Source organism: Pollachius pollachius, assembly GCF_949987615.1.
Source record: "Pollachius pollachius genome assembly, chromosome: 19".
In the NCBI taxonomy this organism is placed as follows: domain Eukaryota; kingdom Metazoa; phylum Chordata; class Actinopteri; order Gadiformes; family Gadidae; genus Pollachius; species Pollachius pollachius.
In genome coordinates, this window is record NC_136952.1 from 5,436,585 (window position 1) to 5,461,772 (window position 25,188).

At 47.6% G+C, this 25,188-nt stretch overlaps 2 protein-coding genes across 2 annotated transcripts in view; both read right to left on the minus strand.

Moving 5' to 3' along the window:
• Nucleotides 1-793: 793 nt before the first annotated feature.
• LOC307090427 (carnitine O-palmitoyltransferase 1, liver isoform) lies at nt 794-14,201 on the minus strand. Its single transcript, XM_079757068.1, has 19 exons — nt 13,949-14,201; nt 10,816-10,961; nt 10,306-10,445; nt 9,382-9,553; nt 8,854-8,955; nt 8,226-8,363; nt 7,961-8,038; nt 7,671-7,778; nt 7,016-7,103; nt 5,782-5,977; nt 5,079-5,267; nt 4,888-4,993; nt 4,637-4,753; nt 4,171-4,335; nt 3,523-3,651; nt 3,053-3,208; nt 2,152-2,265; nt 1,797-1,889; nt 794-1,511 (listed from the first exon to the last, which is right to left on the minus strand). The coding sequence occupies exons 2-19, from the start codon at nt 10,954-10,956 to the stop codon at nt 1,371-1,373; spliced, it is 2,373 nt and encodes a 790-aa protein (XP_079613194.1). The 5' UTR covers nt 10,957-10,961; nt 13,949-14,201; the 3' UTR covers nt 794-1,370.
• Nucleotides 14,202-16,597: 2,396 nt separating this feature from the next.
• brsk1a (BR serine/threonine kinase 1a) overlaps nt 16,598-25,188 on the minus strand; it is a gene marked incomplete at its 3' end in the record, with an annotated part of 14,513 nt that continues 5,922 nt past the window's right edge. Inside the window, exons 11-21 of the mRNA XM_079756795.1 lie at nt 23,470-23,567; nt 22,645-22,795; nt 22,335-22,395; nt 20,132-20,212; nt 19,930-20,089; nt 19,647-19,695; nt 19,327-19,450; nt 18,122-18,249; nt 17,904-17,956; nt 17,250-17,339; nt 16,598-16,797 (exon numbers count right to left, since the gene is read on the minus strand). Coding sequence (XP_079612921.1) covers nt 16,598-16,797; nt 17,250-17,339; nt 17,904-17,956; nt 18,122-18,249; nt 19,327-19,450; nt 19,647-19,695; nt 19,930-20,089; nt 20,132-20,212; nt 22,335-22,395; nt 22,645-22,795; nt 23,470-23,567 — 1,195 coding nt within the window. The remainder of the gene's footprint in view (nt 16,798-17,249; nt 17,340-17,903; nt 17,957-18,121; nt 18,250-19,326; nt 19,451-19,646; nt 19,696-19,929; nt 20,090-20,131; nt 20,213-22,334; nt 22,396-22,644; nt 22,796-23,469; nt 23,568-25,188) is intronic.

The following is a 25,188-nucleotide window of genomic DNA, read 5'->3' on the forward strand; positions in this document are numbered from 1 at the left end:
ACTAGAGTTGCAAAGTAATTTATAACCTCTATAATACTATCCAATACCAGTAAGTTATCAGTGGACACTGTAGAGACCAGTAGAGAGATCCGTTCAGAACAGGTGACAGTAGAGACCAGTATAAAGTAGAAACCAGTAGAGTGGAGAGACCAGTAGGGAGAGGGGAGCCCAGAAGTGACCCGTGGAGAGAAGAGACAATTCAAGACCAGAAGAGAGTTGGAGGACCAGTAGAGACTAGGACAGATGAGACCAATAGAAAGAGGAGAGCCCAGTAGAGAGGAGAGATTAGCAGAGAAGGACAGCATAGTGGAGAACAGTAGATGCCATTTTGAGGACAATGGATGGGAGAAACCAGTAGGGACCAGTAGGAGAGGAAAGACCATTATAAATGGGGGGACAAGAGAGATAATGGACCGGTTGAGACAAGTAGAGCGAGGAGAGACCAGTATAGAGTTTATTACCTGGAGATGGAGAGTAGCTGCAGGAGAAAGCTCTACCTCTGCGAAAGATCTAACCAGGTTTATATAGACTACACTGTGTGTGTGTGTGTGTATTTGTGTGTGTGTGTGTGTGTGTGTGTGACATCATGCTGAAGCCATGTGTCGGGGGGATTAGTTTTGGGTGAGCAGGCAGAGATCTGAAAGGAAAGACAGCTGATACACGATGACAGGTGGTAGAGAGAGAGAGAGAGAGACATAGAGAGAGCAACACAGAGAGATAGAGATTAGAGTACTTGGGGGAGATCCCAGCGGAATTGTCGACCACAGCGGAAGAAACACAGGAAAGCTAGGTCTTACAATTCAGTTGTTTTTAATAAAAAGTTATTGAAGTATTAAGTATTTAATTTGGCGGAAACATTTTGACAACAGCAGAACTCCGGAGCTGGTTAACATGAGACATGAATATGCGTTCATATAATTATTAATATCATTATTAATATTTGTGAAGTAATATTGCCTCTGTCTCTAAACATTGATTAGACTAAGATAAGACTTTTAAACAGGAACATGAAACACCTCTCCAGGCTATCTTTACGTCCAGCTGAACAATCAACAGGAACCTAAGAAACGTATATATAAAACATTTCCTCAGGTTCAATAAAATATGCGTCCTATTTTTAGCTCCAGGCAAATAAAGTTCCCTTAGCAGACACATCCCCATGGATCAATCGACCAATCAACCCTTACGTCCTGTTATTGAAAATTGTCGAGTGGCATAGTTCTGGTGTCAAACATCCCTCATAATCCTAACACACACAAACATACACACACACACACACACACACACACACACACACACACACACACACACACACACACACACACACACACACACACACACACACACACACACACACACACATTTCTCCTCTACTGGTCCTTCTTGACAGCTGGTGGGTTGTGCTGGTGGTTTCTGGGGGTCCGGCTGGAGGTCCGGGTGGGCTCAGTATACATGAGGTCCAACAGGTCCACCAGCGCTTTCCTCACCTGGGCTCCGAACTTATGAGCGTCCTGAAGAGAGAGAGAGGAGACCCACCGATAGGTCAGTTCCTCATCCGCTTGTTTGACACTTCATATCCATAAATATATATAGAGACACGCTATGTAAATGTGTAGTAATACATAGTATTAATATTTAAATGTATGAATAAAGTAGTACTTGTATTAATACGTATGGTGCTTTGTGCATACTATTTGTATGGAGTATCTAGCGCTTGTATTAATTCCTTCAGTCTGGAGAGGAGTATTTGTACATAGTATTTGTGCAGAGTATCTAGCACCAGTATGAATACGTACAGTGCTTGGGCAGGAGTGTTTGCAGGAGATGTGGAAGTTGATCATGTTTTCTCCGACGAGGCTGTAGGAGACGCCGTAGCCGTCGTCAGCCACCTGTCAACCACAACACGTTTAGCACTAGCAACAAGCTAACATACCGTAAGGGACAATATCAGGGCTTAAAACATGCTCATCAAAAGCCATCATAGTTAGTTCTAAAAACATGCTCATAACAAGCAAAAACTGAGTAAAGACAATCTCAATGCCTCTTAACACGCTTAAAACAAGCTAACACACCCAAAATCATAACATTAATCTATTATTGTCTAATATCATCCAATAGGAGAGCGTGGTGTTGGGATCTGTCGGTACTGACCGGTCCGAAGCCGCCCCCACAGGAGATGAACTCTGGGTGGTTGACCATGTCAAACAGCTCCCCCTGCTGGACGGCTGTCTGACTGGTGGACAGGCGCCAAGGCTCAGACAGCACCTACACACACAGTGGATTAACTCGTGATAAGGTAATGAACTGAGGAATTAAAACTAATTTCTAGAGAGTTGACTGCTAGATAACCACTCTGCTGTTAAACCACCTCCTTGAGTTAATCTCCGCTCCTTGATGAAGGAGAAGGGAGGCGTTACGCCGCTTTGACACTGTACACGTCCGTCAGCGGATCGCATTGACTTTGCATGGGGCGCTCTCGAAATGCATTGTGGGTCAATCCGTTCCATCGGCTCCGTTGCCTGCGTCAAAAAGTTGAGAAATGTTCATCTTTTAAGGCCACAACGGATCCGTCGGCCCCTCAGATCGTGTCCCCTATAGGTCAGACATGCCCCCCGTCATACGTCGACAGACGTGTAAAGTGTGAACGCGGGGTAAGTCTCGCCCCTTGAGGAAGGAGGAGAGACGTTAGTCTCACTTCCTTAAGGAAGGACAAGTGAGGAGAAGAGGAGGCTCACCTTCTTGAGGAAGGAAGAAAGGAGTAAGGAGGAGAGAAGTTAGTCTCACCTCCTTAACCTCCTAAACTCGAGGTTCCCCCGATTTGGGGAGATCGTGATCACTCTCGCAGCAAAAGGCATACAACACTGCCCTTATTATGTAGAAACAGTCATATCAAATTAAACATGAGAAACTCCGCTACAAGCACATATAAGTCATTTTTACTCACACCAAACACAACTCAAACATCAAGCATATTAATTAGACAAATTAGACAATTAAAAATAGGCTGGAGCTTAAGAGGTTAAGGAAGGAGGAGAGGAGGAGTTGGTCTCACCTCCTTAAGGAAGGGCGAGTCGAGGCCCAGGTACTTGGAGACGACGTAGAGGCAGAAGAGGTGGCGGTCGACGCCCCCTCCCGTCATCGCCAGGCGATACAGGTTCTGGTGTCTCTCTGAGGCCGCACGCAGGAGACGCCTGCACTCCTCCCTCTCCTGACACACACACACACACACACACACACACACACACACAGAGTTGGAGATACTTGGGGATTGTGCATCAGGTGGACTCTACTAAATGCCCTGTATTAATTTTTTTTCAAAATGTAGCCAAAAAAGGAGAGTTTACAATGCAGGAAGTTGTAGTGAAGGAAATAATTTGTCTGTGTGTGTGTGTGTGTGTGTGTGTGTGTGTGTGTGTGTGTGTGTGTGTGTGTGTGTGTGTGTGTGTGTGTGTGTGTGTGTGTGTGTGTGTGTGTGTGTGTGTGTGTGTGTGTGTGTGTGTGTGTGTGTGTGCGCGCGCGTACCTCTCCTTCCTCCAGAGCAGAGACGAAGGCACAGCTCTCGTTAGAACACGACCTCACCGTCTCCGTCCGCCCCTCCCGGAACAGGCGGGTCATCGATGCCTCATAGGTCAGACAGAACATCCCCCGTTCCTGCCGGCCAATCACAACACAGAGCCAATCAAAACCACAAAAACAACACAAAAAAGCTAAAAAGAACAATGTAAAGTAAAGCGTTACATTACATTTCACTCACATAACAAATATATGACAGTATATTCATTGTGTGTGTGACTTTGTGATATATACTAGTTGCATGGTGAGTGAGTGAGTGAGTGAGTGAGTGGGTGAGTGAGTGAGTGAGTGAGTGAGTGAGTGAGTGAGTGAGTGAGTGAGTGAGTGAGTGAGTGAGTGAGTGAGTGAGTGGGTGAGTGAGTGAGTGAGTGAGTAAGTGAGTGAGTGAGTGAGTGAGTGAGTGTGTGACTGAGTGAGTGAGTGAGTGAGTGAGTGAGTGAGTGAGTGAGTGAGTGAGTGAGTGAGTGAGTGAGTGAGTGGGTGAGTGAGTGAGTGAGTGAGTGAGTGAGTGAGTGAGTGAGTGAGTGAGTGAGTGAGTGAGTGAGTGAGTGAGTGAGTGAGTGAGTGAGTGTGTGACTGAGTGAGTGAGTGTGTTACCCTGTAGTAGGCCAGCTGCAGCGTTAACTGGATGAAGGCGTCAGGGCTGATGCGACACTTCTTGATCCTCCCTTTCCCGAAGTCTCGGAAGGAGAAGACGTGGAAGTCGATGTCGTCGGCCAGTACCTGGGCCACCACCAGAGACCGGCCCACCTGCTGCTGGAGCTAGAACCCAGAACCATTAGAACCTAATAGAACCAACTGGTCCTGGAGCTAGAACCCAGAACCATTAGAACCTAATAGAACCAACTGGTCCTGGAACTAGAACCCAGAACCATTAGAACCGTCAAGTGACCAGCCAAACTGGTCCTGAAACTACAAACCAGCAGTAGTTCAGACCATGATGCCAGTGTGCCTTCCCATGAGCAGGCTCTATTAAACCAAATACTTACAGCACACACACACACACACACACACACACACACACACACACACACACACACAGGTTGATCGATGGGTGGCCTACCTCTGGGGGTAACTCCCAACTGAGTTTTTGGGGGCGGGGGAGGGAGGGGTCTACCTCCCCCTTACAGTGACCCTCGGTGTTATAGCCCAGCTGGAAACTATCAGTAGCCAGGACATACTGAGAGAGAGAGACATTAACATAAGACAGAGAGAGACTTCTGTGAAACTATGTGACTACACATAAACATTTACAGAGAAGGGAGGACATCGGATGAACCCTGCTGATTGGAGGAGACAGTAAGCCCCGCCTACCTCCCACAAGTGTGCGACTGTAGGTGCGTCGGCCCAGGAGTGCTCCGCGTTGAGGCCGTTCTTCCCGTTCTTGTAGATGACGAATGAGAAGGACTTGTCGAACCACCTGGGACACAAGAGCCAATCAGCCTCTTCCGCCACAGACTCAAACCACAGGCCACACCCACCCTGCGAGCAGAGGCCACGCCCACCTGTCGTAGCACTTCCCGTGCAGCAGGGACTTGGCGTAGCGGTCAAGGCTGGCCCCTGAGTTGTCTCCCATCATGCCTTGCTCCTCGTCGTCGAGGGTGACGAAGAAGGCGGCCTTCTCGATGCAGTCCAGCGAGCGCTTGTTCAGACCGCTGCTGAAGTACGTCTTCCTGGCCTCGGCCCAGGGCTCTCTGGACCACAGGGACAACATCTACCGGTCACTCACAAGCCATCGTAATATCGACCCGTTAGTGACATCACAAGTGGGAGTCTCCACAAAGATAGTTGGTGGCTACAGTCCACTGGGTAGGCTGGTAGGCTGATCTATGTACACCGAATTTAAAACACCTTGGTGACATTGATGTGCTTAATAACGATGCCGAGGAGCCTATGGCTGCAAGAACAAGTGTGAGGTGTCAGGCAATCTGATTTGCTGTTAGAACAGGTGTTTTCAGTACAGGTGGCAGTCATTCTGATTGGCTGTTAGAACAGGTGTTGTCAGTACAGGTGTCAGGCGATCTGATTGGCTTTTAGATCAGGTGTTGTCAGTACAGGTGTCAGGCGATCTGATTGGCTGTTAGATCAGGTGTTGTCAGTACAGGTGACAGGCATTCTGATTGGCTTTTAGAACAGGTGTCATTACAGGTGTCTGCAGATTTGACTGGCTGTAGGAACAGATGTTTTCCGAACAGGTGTGTGTCTCACCTGTCCCCTGCGGTGAGGGCCCCCAGTTTCTCCTCCCCAGGCACGGGCACGGCGGGGTCGTCCAGGATGCGTTGGATCTGGTACTCCAGCTCCCGGGGGGACAGCAGACGGCCCGCCTGGTACACCCACAGACGGAAGTAGCGCCCCCGGTGGAACACCGCCACAAACTCACTGTCCTGCCAGTGCTGCACCGTGTCTACAGGGAGCACAACTCGACATCACTTCCTCAGCAACACACGCGGCGGACACCAGCTGATGGTCACACGGTTGGGTCTAACAACAGCATCATATGATGTGCATTGCGTCTACTTGGACGGTCCACACTGTTGCCATGGCATTTCCCTGAAACAGTAGCCCCATCATAACCAGCATACTGACTCACAGAAAGTTGAGAGAGAAGGAGGAAGAGGAGGAGTCAGAAGCACTCAATATACTGGTCAGAGAGAGAGAGGGAGAGGAAAGTGGGAGGAAGAGAAGAGGAACTGTGTGGTGTACTTTGTTCCTCTCAAAAGGAGGATTTTAAAGCATGCGGCGTGGTCAGGGGCTGTGGTTACATGTGAGGGAGTGGTTGGGTCAGGGGGTGAGCTCTATGTGCAAAGGGTGGTACTACCTGTCACTGGACCTGGAACCCGACAAGAGTTAAACATCCTCTCAAACTGATCGGAGCAGAAGGGGGCGGAAGACCTTAGCACTCTCTGCCTCAGAGAGAGAGAAGAGAGAGACAGAAAGAGAGAGAGAGGGAGAGAGAAAGAGGAACAAGGAGATAAACAAGAAGAAGGAAGTGAGAAGAGAGCGAAAGCGAAGCAGTAACAGAGGGGTTAAATGAAGGGTGGATCAACAGAAGAGGTGAATCTGTGCTGACGTGGAAGAAAAGGAATAAAAGACGGACGAATGATGGATGAAAGGGGAAGTGTGTGTTCAGGGACATAGATTTAACTGAGATCAGCCTCAGAGAGAGAAAGTCTCACACACACACACACACACACACACACACACACACACACACACACACACACACACACACACACACTTCTAGTCATCTAAAGCCATTCTCCTAGTCCACTCCATGACATCATGAGGGAGGGGACATTCTAGAACAACACCCTACTACTACCACGAACCAAAGCATATTGTTTGCATGTGAGCTCAAGGCTTGTGGACGTTAGTTTAGTGCAAGTCTTGTCATTTGTGTGTATGCGTTTGTGTGTGCATTTGTGTGTGTGTTTGTGTGTACCAGTCTCCTCTCCAGGTATACGGGAGGTGTTGAACATCCTCTCACACTGAGCAGCGCACAGAGGAATGAGTGAACCTGGGATACGACTCTGGAGAATAGGAGGAGGAGGAGGGAGGAGGAGGAGGAGGAGGAGGAGGAGGGAGGAGGAGGAGGTAGGAGCAGATGGAGGAGGACATGATGGGAAATGGCTTTAAAACAAACGATAACCAAAGAAGACACATGGGCAAAAAAACAACAACAGATGGAGACACAGCAGGACGGACACACACACTCACACACACACACACACACACACACACACACACACACACACACACACACACACACACACACACACACGATCCACCCGAAACAGCTCAACATGGGTGTTTGTTTTCTACCCAGCGTTTTATCCTCCATGGCCTGATCAAGACGCTACACACTGCAGGGTTAGGGGCTCTATGCCCCTAAATCAACCAGACGCACGACGTTTAATAGACAAAACGCCCCAGGACGGATTGATTGTTATTGCACACGTATAAAAACCACAGTAAATAGCTGCAGTATGAAAGTGATGCAGGTTAATGGGCTGTTGCAAAGCGCGGTCCGCGAGGCCCTTTGAGACTGACTCAGGGCTGCGCCGAGTCGCTGACGGCCATGCCGCGGCGTGACTCACGGGTTTGAGCTCCTCGCGGTTCAGCTTGCGGCGGTACAGCAGGCAGGCGTGGATGGTGTTGCCTGCACGCGCAGCCTGGATTGGTGTGGGCGTCACATACAGGAAGTCCTGCAACAGACACACTCGGGTTATACTGGGCAGCTCCAAGGAGAACCAGGAGCAGACTGTGGTCCTACTGGGCAGCTCCAAGTAGAAGCGGTGGGAGAGTGTGGTTGAGTCCACCAGTAGAATGTTGGGGTTGTGCGGGGAAGCTCCCAGTATAACCAGTAGCAGACTGTGTTTGTGCTCACCATCCCATAATAGTTGCTGTTCACCATGATGGGACTTCTTCCCCGCAGGTAGATGTACTCCTCCCACCAGTCACTAACCTACACACACAGACACACACACACACACACACACACAATTTATTTAGTGCAGTATTTCCCTATTATTATATCAATTATATGTATATGCTTGTAGGCCTTATGGATGAATACCTCTACATGTATGAAGTATTTATGGTAAAAGTACATAACCAATAAGGCCTCCTGCTGTAGAATATGAAAGACTTACATAGTTGGCGGCCCACAGGGACTTGAGCTTCAGGTACCACTGGAGCCTGTTCCCCATGCCGCTCTCAAACTCCCTGGCCAGCGTGGACATGCGCTCGAACTGGTGAGCGTCCGTCAGAGGACGCACCGAGTCCAAGAACTACACACAACACAATCAGTACTGGTTAGGACCTTCCAAGCACTAACAGACACACACGCACACACACACACAACATATGAGGCAGGTGAGGTAGACAGGTGTGGTGGACAGGTGTGTAGTGGACAGGTGTGTGGTGGACAGATGTGGTGGACAGGTTCTGTGGTGGACAGGTGTGTGGTGGACAGGTGTGGTGGACAGGTGTGGTGGACAGGTGTGTGGTGGACAGGTGTGGTGGACAGGTTCTGTGGTGGACAGGTTGTGGTGGACAGGTGTGGTGGACAGGTGTGGTGGACAGGTGTGTGGTGGACAGGTGTGTGGTGGACAGGTGTGGTGGACAGGTGTGTGGTGGACAGGTGTGTGGTGGACAGGTGTGTGGTGGACAGGTGTGTAGTGGACAGGTGTGTAGTGCACAGGTGTGTGGTGGACAGGTGTGTGGTGGACAGGTGTGTGGTGGACAGGTGTGGTGGACTGGTGTCCAGGTGAGTCTCACCCTGTGGATTGTGTCTTTGACCTTGGGGACAGGTAGGTTGGGGAGGGAGCCCTGGTAGCTGTAGAGCAGAGGCTGTCGACCCGAGAAGATCCGTACCAGAGCCTGGAGAACACACACATAGTTATATGGAGAATAATAAAGAAGCATAGGTTGTGGAGAGACCGACTGAGATGAGAGGATGAAAGGGGAACTATATGGAGAGAAAAAAGAAGAGTCAACCTTGTTCAGAGATGGGAAGATGAGAAGATGAAAAGAGAGAGTGGAGGATAGAAGTGGTTGAGAGACTTAGAAGAGATGGAGTCAAGTGATGGAGAGATGAGAGGAGAAGAGATGGAGATAGGAGAGAGAAGAGACGGAGACACGTGATGGATAGAGGAGAGGGACGAGATGGACACAGAGAGAAGAGATGGAGACACGTGATGGATAGAGGGGAGGGACGAGATGGACACAGAGAGAAGAGACGGAGACACGTGATGGATAGAGGGGAGGGAAGAGATGGAGAGCGGACAGAGGAGAGGAGAGGCTGACCATCCAGGCCTTGGTGGTGCTGGACAGCTTCCCGTGCTGTTCGAACATCCAGCCGTGGTAAGACAGGAGCTGCTTGAGACAGAGTCTCATGGTGAGGATGAGGGAGAGCCACAGCAGCGTGCTGAAGACCACAGCAGACACCACCGCCTGGCACTGGGCACTCAAAGACTCACTGGAACACAAACACACACACCGAGTCAATAAGCCCCACGCACACTGTCAACACACCCCAACAACAGTACACCCAATAAGCTTGACGTGTAGGGTCTACCTGACATGTAAGGTCACCTAATAGGTCAGCTCTCACTTCACAGGTAGCCATCTCTATAGTCTGAAAGTTAATCCAGGTCTCACCTGACAGGTCTCTATACTCTGAAAGGTAGGTCTCAGTCTCACCTGACAGGTAGGGGTCTCTATACTCTGAAAGGTAGGTCTCAGTCTCACCTGACAGGTAGGGGTCTCTATACTCTGAAAGGTAGGTCTCAGTCTCACCTGACAGGTAGGGGTCTCTATACTCTGATAGGTAGGTCTCAGTCTCACCTGACAGGTAGGGGTCTCTATACTCTGATAGGTAGGTCTCAGTCTCACCTGACAGGTAGGGGTCTCTATACTCTGAAAGGTAGGTCTCAGTCTCACCTGACAGGTAGGGGTCTCTATACTCTGATAGGTAGGTCTCAGTCTCACCTGACAGGTAGGGGTCTCTATACTCTGATAGGTAGGTCTCAGTCTCACCTGACAGGTAGGGGTCTCTATACTCTGATAGGTAGGTCTCAGTCTCACCTGACAGGTAGGGGTCTCTATACTCTGAAAGGTAGGTCTCAGTCTCACCTGACAGGTAGGGGTCTCTATACTCTGATAGGTAGGTCTCAGTCTCACCTGACAGGTAGGGGTCTCTATACTCTGAAAGGTAGGTCTCAGTCTCACCTGACAGGTAGGTGTTCCTGGATCTTGGCGATGAGACCCATGGAGGGGTCTGAGCGTGTGTACATGGTGGCCAAGATGGCGATGACCACAAAGAGCCAGGAGGAGGGGCTGGCGGGATACACACCCGTTATCACACTGTTCTGTTAGAGCGAGACAGATGGATGGACAGTGGGACAGAGAGAGAGAGACAGAGAGAGAGACAGAGAGACAGAGATGATATAATCTATGGGTCCTTTTGGTTTGTCTTATTTACACCCTAGCTTGGGTGTCAGACAGACAGGTAGAGAGACAGACAGACAGACAGACATGTCAACAGGTAGACAGACATGTCAACAGGTAGACAGACCCACAGATAAGTGGGTGGGCAGGCAGATAGCCAGACAGACCCTTTAGACATACAGACAGTTAGACAGACAGACAGACAACTTAAGTCTGATAAAGAGTTACTTCCAAAAGTGGATGCCAAAAAGGTAGACAGACAGACAGACGGGTGGCCAGACCGACAAGCACCTTGAGTCTGATGAAGCGCTTCTTCCAGGACCGGAGGCCAGACAGGTATATCTGGGTGAGGGCCTGGTGAGAGAGCTTCAGGTCGATGCCATCGGGGGTCACCGTGAACTGGAACGCCACCGCCTGGTGAGCCTCCGCCATCGCACCTGGACAATCACATCATTATTATTACCATATTATTATTGTATTACTACTATACTATAGCCTACAGAATGATATCATTACATTTAGACTGTTCTCGGTTACCTAGCCTGGTAGGTAGACAGACAGGGAGGTCATCTAATGATTTTATCCAGGCTTACAACAAGCCTGCAAGAGCCCTAGCAGATACCAGCCTTTTTTATTATTTTGTCAGACCATTTGATTTATTGATTGGTGTCAATAAATCTAAATTGGTGTCGAGGGAATTCAACAAATATGACCAAAGAATTCTTCTAAAATAAATTGCCAACCCTAGCTTGAATAAACTATTGTTATTACTGATCCATTAGTGCGACCACCACATAGATCTGTCAAATTAAACATGTCATGTAATGTTGATTTGAAAACTGTTACTGTTGCAGGACAGGGCACAGCTGTCGTTCTGGGGGGAGTTTGCCATCACAAAACGATTGATTATATTGATGGGATTTGACCTCAATACACACACACACACACACACACACACACACACAGAAAGGGAGAAAGGAAGAGAGAGAGAAAGGGAGAAAGGAAGAGAGAGAGAGAGAGAGAGAGAGAGAGAGAGAGAGACACAGACAGACAGACAGACAGACAGACAGACAGACAGACAGACAGACAGACAGACAGACAGACAGACAGACAGACAGACAGACAGACAGACAGACAGACAGACAGACAGACAGACAGACAGACAGACAGACAGACAGACAGACAGACAGACAGACAGACAGACAGACAGACAGACAGACAGACAGACAGACAGACAGACAGACAGACAGACAGACAGACAGACAGACAGACAGACAGACAGACAGACAGACAGACAGACAGACAGACAGACAGACAGACAGACAGACAGACAGACAGACAGACAGACAGACAGACAGACAGACAGACAGACAGACAGACAGACAGACAGACAGACAGACAGACAGACAGACAGACAGACAGACAGACAGACAGACAGACAGACAGACAGACAGACAGACAGACAGACAGACGAGGCTAATTGGGTTAAAGTTGAGCTGGCCTGGTGTGTGTTCAGTGTTCCAGATGCTGACAGCAGGGCCAGACACGTACAGACCTACTGATTATTAAACACTGGTTTAGCTTCTACTTTAGCTTCATATGAGCTGGGGATTAGTTTCTACTCTTAATATTTACTCTGCGTTGAACTGTTTTATTGTATTTAGTTTTTACTGCAGTTCATATCTAATGTAGCTTCATATCCACTTGGATTTAGGTTACACGGTAACTTGATATCTACTGTGGTTTAGTTTCAGCTGTATTTAGTTTATTCTGTAGCTTAACATCTACTGTAACTAAACCCTTGTTTTAAGTTTCTACTTTGTTTAGTTTCTACTAGGATCCATCATCTTTATGCAAGTCTTCCTGTGCAGGTAAGTAAAGTCACATGGCGCCACCTCCACCTCCTCTATAAACACTGGGTCACATGACACATCTCTCACCTAGTGCCCTTATCTACATGCACGTTTCTTACAAACCTTTCTTTACACCCTTATCTCCTTCAGTAGCCACCTTATCTTCCACACAACACCCTTACTACAAAATGGCCCTCTTTGTCACCATGACAACATGGGGTGTGTACTGAGTGATTGCGATTTCCTCATTATTTGTAAATACTTTCTAAAAGACAAATAGGTCAATATAAGTCATAGCCGTGGTTCTCTGTATTGCCATGACAACAGGTAATGTCTGAGTCAACAGCCTGCAAACAAACTCCTTACGAACCACTGTTGAGTTCCTTTTAACCCCTGCTAGCCTGCCTGGCTAGCTTATCACCTAACTACCCTTTAACAGCTTCTATTAGCCTGTCTGGCTTGCTCATCACCTGCGAGCCTGCCTGGCTAGCTTATCATCTGCTAGCCCCTGTTAGCATGTCTAGCAAGTAACCCTGATAGCCTGTCAAGCTAAACTGTTACTGTTCCTGCTAACACCCTGTATGCTGATGACATTTCCTTAAACATGGCAAACCAAACCAACTTGTGATTAACTACCAAAATGCAGAAATAACATTAAAAAGGGACTGGGACTAAATAAGGGTATAAACGCTGATCAGAAACAACAGGAACTTACATCTCAACTCTAGAGGATGTTATTAGATTGTTGTTATACAGTATACTGGATCACATGCAGCCTATACCGGGTTCCACTCTGTATCTCGTAATCTTATCATTGTTGTTATTCTGCCTTGACTTGCACGAATTGTTTCTATCAATTGTCAGTAATTTGCTAATTAAACACCTGGATATGTCCCTCAAAAGATTCTGTTGGTTTACAACCTATTATTCTTCTGCATGGGTTTTATGGATCAACAATGAATGGGACATAAATAACTACAATTATCAAAAACGAGCTAATTGACCTTATCTCGAGCTATTATGTCAGCCACATTCAGGTCCAAACATGTTGATTGGGGTAGGTGGTTGTTCATTGTACTGAATAGCTTCGATTGGCTCATTAAATATTGCATCAAAAAACACAGTATATTACCTACCTCTAGATCTAACTGAATTTTGCATTGAGCTGACAGTATTTGGAAATCAAAATACTGTCATGTTTGTGGTCATACACTTAAACGTTATTACAAAAGCAGCGTTGTGCCTCTTCCTCTAACCCTAAACTCTTCAGTTCGTAATGTTTCCTTTATGTAAAATGTGATGGCATAAAATACATCTACAATACAGCAGGCAACATCTCTCTGAAAGCCATATCTCTCATCGGATGTTGCTGGTAACCACAATGTGATTTCACACTACGGGCATCTGACAGAAAGGGAGCCGAGACCACAGCTGCTGTCCGGGGTTCGGCAGAGCAGAGCAGCGCCGGGTAGCCAGCCTCCTCTCCCCGGTATAGATGGCGGAGCATGGGGGATGGACCTCAGACATCCCCCCATCAACAACACGGCGTCGCATCCGATCGAATCGCATACCTGACGGTTACCGGATGATCCGCAGGAGGGACCCACTGGAACTTTTGGCGGCCGTCGAACCTCCTCGCAGCGGTTTGGTCCTGTTCCGCTCCGCCTGGGCACGGGACGGGTGTATTAGCGGACGGTAGGTTCTTGTTTAACGGAGAGACCGCAGAGTTCGGTTAACGGTCGGTGGGATTCGGGTTTAACGGAAAAATGGTACGGTGAGGTTGTAGTTTAACAGTGCGACAGTACGCAGCGGACCGGAGGGAGATGCGATATACCGTCAAAACGTGTCAATGTGAAAGCAACGTATGGCTGGAACTGATTGGATGACACACACGTCACTTGTATTTCGAAGGTCGCCAAGCCACCAATAGGAACTCGTCTTCAATGTGATGAATAACGACGGTTCGTGTTTCACAGGAGTACTTCACATTTTGTATTGTATGCATTTAATCATTCATATAGAAGGACTTTGGACTACGTTTTCGCACTGGGTGGGTCAATAATGTACCCTTGGAAAGATGTAAAATACACTAGACACTTTATTTATTCATAATTCATAATGGTCAATAATGTACAGTTTAAATAATGTAGGAGTTATGCTTACTGTGAATAATATGTACCACAGCTGGCTGTAATGTTTACAACTTTTTTAAATCAATATTTCTCCTAGTCCTATTGTGTAGACATTTTTTATGTATATTCTTTTTAATCTTTTCTCTTAAATTTGTATGATCTTATTACTTTATATTAATATTCTTCTTAATGTCTTGTACTTTCATCTATGACACCTGAACTTCCTTTGGCATTAATAATCCTATTTTATTTTAAAGTCTGCGTCAGATTAGAGAGAGAAAACCTGTTTTAGTTCCAGTTTATAAAGAATAAAATAACATTTTCTAACAGAACAGAACTCTAATGTTTGGTGGACGAGCAAAGAAAGAAACATTATTATGGAGTTTATTTCATAGCCATGACAATACGGCAAATCTTTTTTTTACACCATAAGTCAACCATAATTGTTCTTTAAATCACAGGCAATAGTTATAATAGTGCACTTTAAAATTTAAATGATGATACAGACTTCTGTTTACCACCTTATTGTACTCAACTGCGGGAACAAAGAATAGTTTACAATCTTAGAGTTGAGCCATGTAACGGTGATGATGGTGGTGGTGATGATGATGATAATGGTGATGATGGTGGTAAAGATCAGGAAGTTTAGCAATCAGACTGAGTGCAGGTGAGTCGGACAGACAGGTGAATGAGACAGGTTAAGCAGACAGACAGGTGAGCCAAACAGACTTTCTTTCACTTCTGGAAAGATTTTCAACGAGGCAGAAAAAACGTTCACGTACACACGGCTACTCATAATAAAACACACCTCAAAAAAAGTACTACAAAATAAGTGAAATAAATAAATAAGTGAAATAAATAAATCTGTGTAATAAATAAAATAAATAAATAATTTAAATAAATAATATAAATTTGATCAGTATTGTTACCCCCTGTGGAAACGTCTTGCTGTGTTGCATATTGTGCCGCGTGGAAGACAGCTGAGGAGTTCTGATTGGTTGAAAACACATCACTAACGCATGACAGCTTCCCTTGGTAACCATAGTGACAGGGCGTCAAGGGCGGGGCCAAACCATAGCAGGGGAAGAGGGGGATCTGATGTCCAGTTTCAAACAAGGGTGTTTAATGGTCGGTGTTAGTGTTCGCGGCCCGACTCCAGAAGGTCTGAAATGTTCTGCCTAGTTTCATCTACAGGAGTTTCTGGACTCGTTCACCTCCTGATGTGCAGTACGCTGTTGTCTACAAATCTCTTCATCATCAGAGCGAGGCGGCATGAAACAAACATAATGTATGTGTCGTATGGGAACATCTCTCAAATGTACAGCAACATTTCCACCGGTTCTCTCTGCTGTCTGTCTCCCCAACACTGCTCATTTCTCAAAAGGATGATCTTCCCAAAACAAATATATCATCTCAGACTAAACTAAATAAAAAAATACTTTTGAACATTCACATAGCTTGGCATGGTTCCTGTAGAGCTGGTCATTCAGGGACAAGACAGAAGATCCATAACGTTGTACAACTCCCAACAGACAATTCCTAGTTAAAGCTTGATGACAGGGGAAGGAGGGGGCTGATATTCTTAAGATAAGTCTTGAAGGAACCACCACAAGGATCAGTGTTTTTTGGTTTAGGATACCATATTGCAATGAAATGGAAGGCTAGGCTATCTGAGTGTGCTAGCGTCCATTAGCAGGCTGATGCTAACTGCTAACTGTCATGCACGTTTACACATTAACTCCCCCCGACTGGTTAAGTGATGCTTTAACTAAGATGGACAGCGATCTTCGTGGTATATGTTCGAACAACGTGGAAAGAGTTTTGGTTCATCCTGGGGTCCCAGAGATCTGGCCAATTAACGCAAAGAAAACTGAAAAGTGCTAAAGGCTAGCTCGCTAAAGGCCAGCTCACAGAAGGCTAGCTAGCTGTAGCCCCCGCGTCTGTTGCGAGCTGGAGCAGGAACAGGAAACAGATTGTGGTTTGAAGGGACGCTGGGAGGTGTAGTTCTGGGCTGTGACGTGTAGTCTGTTGCCTGGGCTTGCTGTCGGGGATGGGGCCTGGGGGGGGGAGGCGGGACTTCCGGTTTCCCTAGGGTTGAGACTGCGTTCCGTTGGACGAAAGCAGGCGTGTCCTCTCCTTCGCAGACCCTCGCCGCTGCAGGACCCCCCCGCTGCCCCCGATCAAACCCCCCTCGCCGCGATCCCCCCAATCACAGCGGTCCCCGCCCCCCTCCGACCTCCGGGAGTTCTGCCGGGTTGGCGTGCCGTGGGGGCGGCCGTTCTTCTCGTCTGGAACGGACAAGCATGCATTATTCACCAGGCTGTGTGTGTGTGTGTGTGGCTCTGTGTGTGTGTGTGTGTGTGTATGTGTGTGTGTCAGCATGTGTGTATATGAGTGTGTGTGTGTGTGTGTCTGTGTGCGTGTAAGTGTGTTTGTGCGTGTGCGCGTGTGTATGTGTGTGTTTGTTTTTGCACGTGTGTGTGTGTGTTTGTGCACGTGCATGTGTGTGTGTGTTTGTGCACGTGCATGTGTGTGTGTGTGCGCATGTGTGTGTGTGTTTTTGTGCACGTGTGTGTGTTTGTGTGTGTGTGTGTATGAGTGTGTGTGCGTGTGCGCATGTGTGTGTGTGTTTGTGCAAGTGCATGTGTGTGTGCGCATGTGTGTGTGAGTGTTTTTGTGCACGCTTGTGTGTGTGCGTGTGTGTGTGTGTGTGTGTGTGTGTGTGTGTGTGTGCGTGTACCAGAGAGAGTGTGGACCATTGGTTGATCATGGTAGCTGAGGAGTTGAGCCTGGATGGTCTCCACTATTCTCTTGAACCTGCGGCTGGGACCTGAGACCACACAAACACAGCACAACGCATTGAATACATCAACCGTTGACACCATTACTGTGTTAACCATTAACACATGAACCCATTCTATTGGATGATGCTTGATACTAACTAAACTTATTATATTGTAATGTGTCATACTGGGGTGTATTGCATTGCATATTGTCTTGCGTCATAATTTATGGTATTGTATTGTGTTTTATAATCGTATTGATTGTACCACATATTGTAACATATATCATATCTTGTCATATCCTTAAATATAGTTTCATATAACCTAATTTAGTTTCCCATATCATGTAAGTTCATATCATATCATATAGGTTCATGTCATATATTGTACCATATCATATCATATAAGTTAATAATATATACGCTCATATCATATCATATTGGTTAATAATATTTCATAAAGGTTATCATATCATATCATAAAAGTTGATATCATATCAAAAAGGTTGATATCATATCAAAAAGGTTGATATCATATCATAAAGGTTGATATCATTTGATGAAGGTCATTATTATTCCATAAAGGTCATCACATCGTATCGAGTTACTTGCCTGATATGAGAGTGAAGGTCACGCTGTAGATGCCCGAGTCCCTCCTGCCCTCTCTCTCCCTGTCTCTCTCTCGCTCCCTGTCTCTCTCTCGCTCCCTGTCTCTCTCCCTCTCTCTCTCCTTCTCCTTCTCCCTCTCCTTGTCTCTGTCCCTCTCCTTCTCTCTCTCCCGCTCCCTCTCTCTCTCCCTCTCCCTCTCTCTCTCCCGCTCTCTCTCCCTCTCTCCCTCGGAGAAGGTGATGTCCACCTGGAACTTGACGGGTTTCTGGAAGACGGCGGGCCCCCCTGAGGACTTGTACTCGGCCCTGAAGCAGGTCTGGGAGAGAACGCTGTGGCTGAGGGCCGGGATCTGCAGCAGGGGGGGACACAGAAGACAGGCCCACGGACTTAGGAGGCGGGAGAGAGAGACGGAGACAAAGTGAGACATAGGGGGAGGGGGAGGAGTGAGACGGAGACAGAGTGAGACATAGGGGGAAGGCGAGGAGAGAGACGGAGACAGAGTGAGACATAGGGGGAGGGGGAGGAGTGAGACGGAGACAGAGTGAGACATAGGGGGGAGGGGGAGGAGAGAGACGGAGACAGAGTGAGACATAGGGGGAGGGGGAGGAGTGAGACAGAGACAGAGTGAGACATAGGGGGGAGGGGGAGGAGAGAGACGGAGACAGAGTGAGACATAGGGGGAGGGGGAGTAGTGAGACGGAGACAGAGTGAGACATAGGGGGAGGGGTAGGAGTGTTGGAGCGGGAGAGGATGAGAGAGCGAGCAACATAGTGAGAAAGAGAGGAGGGGGAGAGAGAGTGAGAAATAGGGTAAAGGAGAGGAGGGAGAAAGAGTGAGACATAGGGTGAAGGAGAGGAAGGGAAGAGAGTGAGTTGTCTGGTGAAGAGAGTGCTCAGAATGCTCTGTGGAGAGGGTAGAGTTTACTGAAGGTGCAGAACTCCATGGATGTTCCTAGTGCTTTGTTTTCCATGATGCATTAGAAAATCACATTTAGGTAACTTTAGGTCAACCCTTGTCTTAATAGTCTAACTAGTCGTACTGGTCTAGTTGGGTTCTCTGAGGTCACCAGTCCTAGGTTTACAGGTCCTACTGGTATTCCTGGTACAGTCTAAAGTGATTTACGTTTAGAATGGGTGGTCTAAATTACAGGTCTTTCTTAAAGTCTAACCTATAGACAGGAATGTTTAATTTATTTAGAGACAGGACGGTCAAACTTAGACAAGGATGTTTAACTTACAGACAGGAAGGTCTAACCTACAGACAGGAAGGTCCAATCTACAGACAGGCAGGTGTAATTTACAGACAGGAAGGTGTAATTTACAGACAGAAAGGTGTAATCTACAGACAGGAAGGTGTAACTTACAGACAGGAAGGTGTAACTTACAGACAGGAAGGTGTAACTTACAGACAGGAAGGTGTAACTTACAGACAGGAAGGCGTGGACGATGTCAGCCTTGACGGAGCTCAGTGGTTTGTCTCTGATCACCACAAACATCTGCTCTTCTTTCTCCAGACTGATGAAGTTCCCGAACCATGACCGCTTAGCCAGTCTAAACACACAATATTGTGTTAGATACATACGACACACATACATATACTTCCATAGTACACACATACATTAACATACATACATACACACAGATACGTGTGTGTGTGTGTGCGTGCGTGCGTGCGTGCGTGCGTGCGTGCGTGCGTGCGCGCGTGCGTGTGTGTGTGTGTGTGTGTGTGTGTGTGTGGGTTTCTTACTCTGGGCTGGACTCTGGTGTCAGACTGGACATATCCTCCGATGTTGGAACTAAAAAATGTGGGTTTAAATGTTAGACAGCGATATTAATACTTTATATCGCTATACAAATAAACATATAAAACATATAAACATATTGTGAATCAGAATCATAATTCATAGATAGGTATATAAACATCCAAACATCATATTATAATGACGTAACCCGCCCCCCAACACACTCGTAGCCAATCAGAAAGCCCATTTCCCCCTTCCCCCCAGATGAGGACCAATCAGGAGCCTCACCCTGCATCTTGCGGCGGTGGAAGCGTGGCGATCCCAGCAGGTTGTTCTTGAAGGAGTTGAGGCGTGTCCTCCAGTGGGCGGAGCTACTGGCAGCCAGGCCGCCGCCCCCCCCGGGGCTGCTGGGCGGGGTCAGGGACAGCGAGCCCACGCCCCCGCCCCCTTCCGCCCGCGAGGAGGAGGAGGAGGAGGAGGAGGAGGGGGGGTTGGAGGAGGAGGGGTGGGGGTGGGGGTGGTGCTGGGGCGTGCCCAGGGGGGTGGGGAGGGGGGAGCCCTGGGGGGTGACCTGCGAGGGGGGGGCAGAGGGGGGACACAGGCCCTTAGTCACCGACTTGAGGATGGAGGAGGAGGAGGAGGGGAAGAAGAAGAAACGGGGGAGGGGGGAGTGCAGGGGCGAGGGGGGGGGGGGGGGAGTGCAGGGGGAGGGACTTGATGGGGTGGAGGCGGCCGCAGGGGGTCTTGGTGGGGAGGGTGTGGGTTTGAGGGCTGTGGGGGGGGTGGAGGTGGCGTTCGTGAGGCCGGGGCAGACGAGGCGGAGGGCCACTTCCTGGCTTGGACTCCTTTGTGACGGGATTGGCCGAGATGGAGCTGGAGGTGACGTCTGATTGGCTGAAAGTGAAGATGGGGCTCTGGTAGGACTGAGGGCGGGCGGGGCGGAGGGAGTGCAGGATGGAGAAAAGAAGGGTGAGAATGAGTGGATGGAGCATGAGCATGAAATCAAGTGAGAAGAGAGGTGGACTCGCTCTCTAACGGGTCCTCGTGTCGTGTCACCGTCCTGTTACTATCATGTCATGTTACTCCGTCGTGTTACTCTGCCGTGTTACTCTGTCGTGTTACTCCGTCGTGTTACTCCGTCGTGTTACTCCGTCATGTTACTATGTCATGTTACTCCGTCGTGTTACTCCGTCATGTTACTATGTCATGTTACTCCGTCGTGTTACTCCGTCGTGTTACTCTGTCGTGTTACTCTGTCGTGTTACTCTGTCGTGTTACTCCGTCATGTTACTCCGTCGTGTTACTCTGCCATGTTACTCCGTCGTGTTACTCTGCCATGTTACTCCGTCGTGTTACTCCGTCGTGTTACTCTGTCGTGTTACTCCGTCATGTTACTCTGCCGTGTTACTCTGTGGTGTCACTCCGTCCTGTTACTATGTCATGTTACTCCGTCGTGTTACTCTGTCCTGTTACTATGTCATGTTACTCCGTCGTGTTACTCTGTCATGTTACTCTGTCATGTTACTCCGTCGTGTTACTCTGTCATGTTACTATGTCATGTTACTCCGTCGTGTTACTCTGCCATGTTACTCCGTCATGTTACTCTGCCGTGTTACTCTGTCGTGTTACTCCGTCCTGTTACTATGTCATGTTACTCCGTCGTGTTACTCTGTCATGTTACTCCGTAGTGATACTCCGTCGTGTTACTCTGCCGTGTTACTCTGCCATGTCGCTTTGCTAAGTAAAACCCAGTGAAAAAACTAAAAATGTATAAGCACCAATGCGTGAATTGCGCAAAGTAAAATGGTGATAAAACGGGTCAAATGGAATCCCGCTCAACGATGTCAGGTTACGCTGTCATGTGACCCTGGCAGGTTATTTGTCATGTTACTGTCATGTTACTGACATATTACTGTCATTTTACTCTGTTGGAGCTATTCACAACATACAACTACATTTCATAGTACATGCTACACACTATATATATCACATACTTTGTAGTACATAGTAGAGGAGAGAAAGTATGGGAGAGAGACATTGGAGATGGGTGAGATGTGTGCTATGAGATGCTTGGATGCTAATGTATGTAGCGTAAGCTCAGGGTGTGAGACCTGTATCTTTAGCATTAGCGCAGGGTGTGCGTTGTGGGGAATACCTTTGGAAAACAACTTCAACATCGTACAACAAGCATATCTTCAAACCAAATGACCATCATGGAAATCATGTTAAAGATTTGACCCTTAACCTGGCATTAATCTGATGAGATACTAGTTAACCTGCACTTAACCTGGCATTAACCTGATGAGATACTAGTTAACGGGACCTTAATCTGGCCTCAACCCAGTAAGAAACTAGTTAACCTGACCTTAACCTGGCTTCAACCTGGTGAGATACCAGTTAACCTGACCTTAACCTGGCTTCAACCTGGTGAGATACCAGTTAACCTGACCATAAGATGGCCTTAACTTCATTAGATACTAGTCAAGCTGACCTTACATGGTGAGATCCTTGTTAACCAGAACTTAACCTTAGATAGTAGGTTACCTTAACCTGGCCTGAACCTGACCTCCATCTGATCTCTAAGTTACCTTACCTGAGGGCTAAGAGACAAACATGACCTCTGACCTCAGCGTGACCTTACCTTAGGGCTGAGAGACAACCTAACATGACCTCTGACCTCAGCGTGACCTTACCCGGGGGCTGCTGAGGGGGCTAGACGACAGGCCGGTCGACGCTCCGCTGACAGAACGAGATCTGCAAAAAGGTCAGAGGTCAGCTAGTCAGAAATGTACACGCCATGTGTGGGTGTATATCACAGCAAAATGTTCCAACCTGTGGTGGACGAGGACGCTGCGGGTGGTACGTGGGAATTTATAATAAAGTCAAAGTTTGGGAACCACTGGACTAACACTGTCACTCTACATGGTGTCCAGGCCCCTGCCTGGTGGGGTGGGAGACCCCTGATGTGTATGTGTATACCAGTGTGTATATTAGAGTGTGTACCTCTGGCTGTGTGCGGCGGTGTCCAGGCCCCTGCGAGGCGGGGTGGGAGACCCCTGCTCGGTGACACTCAGCACCTCCAGACTCTTCCTCTCCGGACGACATCGCCCGTGACGACTCAGCAGGGGGGAATCCACCCGCTTCCTGGGAGGGTCTGCTGGGTAACACACACTGTACCATGTATCCACATCTATATATCTATATCTATAGATATATAGATATATATATATTGATTAGGGCTGGGCAAGGTAACACGTCGATCACGCGTTAGCGCAATCTTATTTTAACGCGATTAATACAAATTGACGCATTAACGCACATTCTTTTTTGCCGACAGAATGTCAACATTCGTATCATAAAACATTTTTGTTTTTAGTTCCACTTACTTAACATTCAATTACACTTGCAGTAAGTGCAGCCTGTTTACAATTCCGAAATCCGTGGTGTTCCGTAAGTTTCATATTCAACCCACACTGAGTGAGCTGAACTCCCTCAAGATCACTTGGTCTAGTTTTTGCTTAGTAAGTAGATTTGGTATGAATGATAATGTGTCATTCCTTTTGTAATTAATCGCGGGTTACCTCACGAATACTATGCGATTAATCACGCTTAAAACTTTTAATCTTTGCCCAGCCATATATACATATATATATATATAATACACAACTATATACACTATCCAACAATATACCAAACACATAACACACAGACATTTATTAAACATTCAGATACGCCTTCCCGTATAGAAGAGAGAGAGAGAGAGAGAGAGAGAGAGGGGGGGGGGGGGGGGGGCGTCCAGAGTTTCTCTGCTGCCACCTGCTGACGGACCCGCGTCGTTGCGCAGTGGCAGGTCCTCATCTTCGTAGCTTGGGTACCGCTCCTTCCTGTCCAGCAATAGGAAGTAGATCATCTTCTCCTGGTTCTCCCTGAGGGGTGGAGAGAGAGATGACATGACATTATGTTGAGAACCCTAATGACAATGTTCGCACTCTGTTATTCCGTCTTAGTTCAGATCTTTACAGCGTATTTCCATGTTGAATTGCTCTTCTGGACCAATCAGAGGAGAGAGAGAGACCTTGCTCTAGACTTAGAGGTTTGATTCTCTGACAGACCTGAGAATGGCCTGCATTGGTATTTCCCCTCCATTTCCTCAGGGCCATTTCTTGATCAGAGATATGATGTATTTTTATGTATTCTTTTATTTTAATAATAATAATGCTACAATGTTATAATACATTGTATCGTGTGCGACCCAACCCATTTCTCCTCCCCTACCAGGTCAAGCTAATGGCATTCTGGCAGATTTCCGTCATTCAAATTATCTTTTTATCACCAGTCAATCAAAGGTTATGATTTTAAATGTCAGTCTAGTGTTTTCACAACACTGGCTTTGCGAGTCCTTTTTCGAGAGGAAGTAGGCTGTTCAGAAAAATCTCACACTAATTCTTAACAGATTTTTCAGAAACAGCCAAATTCCGAAAAAGAAATGACTCAGAAAGAACTGGCACAGGCTCGGAAATCCTGGGGCTGTTCTTTTGGTCTCGATCTAAGCTCTATGTAGACTGGAGAGGTCTCTGGTGAGCTGGACCAATCAGAGCACACCTACTCTAGACTGGTGAGGTCTGTAGTGAGCTTGACCAATCAGAGGACACCTACTCTAGACTGGTGGGGTCTGTAGTGAGCTTGACCAATCAGAGGACACCTACTCTAGACTGGTGAGGTCTGTAGTGATCTTGACCAATCAGAGGAAACCTACTCTAGACTGGTGAGGTCTGTAGTGAGCTTCACCAATCAGAGGACACCTACTCTAGACTGGTGAGGTCTGTAGTGAGCTTGACCAATCAGAGGACACCTACTCTAGACTGGTGAGGTCTGTATTGAGCTGGACCAATCAGAGGACACCTACTCTAGACTGGTGAGGTCTGTAGTGAGCTTGACCAATCAGAGGACACCTACTCTAGACTGGTGAGGTCTGTAGTGAGCTGGACCAATCAGAGGACACCTACTCTAGACTGGTGAGGTCTGTAGTGAGCTTGACCAATCAGAGGACACCTACTCTAGACTGGTGAGGTCTGTAGTGAGCTTGACCAATCAGAGGACACCTACTCTAGACTGGTGAGGTCTGTAGTGAGCTTGACCAATCAGAGGACACCTACTCTAGACTGGTGAGGTCTGTAGTGAGCTTGACCAATCAGAGGACACCTACTCTAGACTGGTGAGGTCTGTAATGAGCTTGACCAATCAGAGGACACCTACTCTAGACTGGTGAGGTCCTTAGTGAGCTTGACCAATCAGAGGACACCTACTCTAGACTGGTGAGGTCTCTGGTGAGCTTGACCAATCAGAGGACACCTACTCTAGACTGGTGAGGTCCTTAGTGAGCTTGACCAATCAGAGGACACCTACTCTAGACTGGTGAGGTCTCTGGTGAGCTTGACCAATCAGAGGAAACCTACTCTAGACTGGTGAGGTCTCTGGTGAGCTTGACCAATCAGAGGACACCTACTCTAGACTGGTGAGGTCCCTGGTGAGCTTGACCAATCAGAG

What these genes read in the sequence shown, in the direction of transcription:
- LOC307090427 (XM_079757068.1), bottom strand. Translation starts at nt 10,956, where the DNA reads ATGGCGGAGGCTCACCAGGCGGTGGCGTTCCAGTTCACGGTGACCCCC. An exon ending in CTGCTCTGGAGGAAGGAGAG is followed by an intron (nt 3,209 to 3,522) that starts GTACGCGCGCGC and finishes TGTGTGTGTCAG; the next exon opens with GAGAGGGAGGAGTGCAGGCG. An exon ending in ACTCGCCCTTCCTTAAGGAG is followed by an intron (nt 2,266 to 3,052) that starts GTGAGACCAACT and finishes CTGTGTGTGTAG; the next exon opens with GTGCTGTCTGAGCCTTGGCG.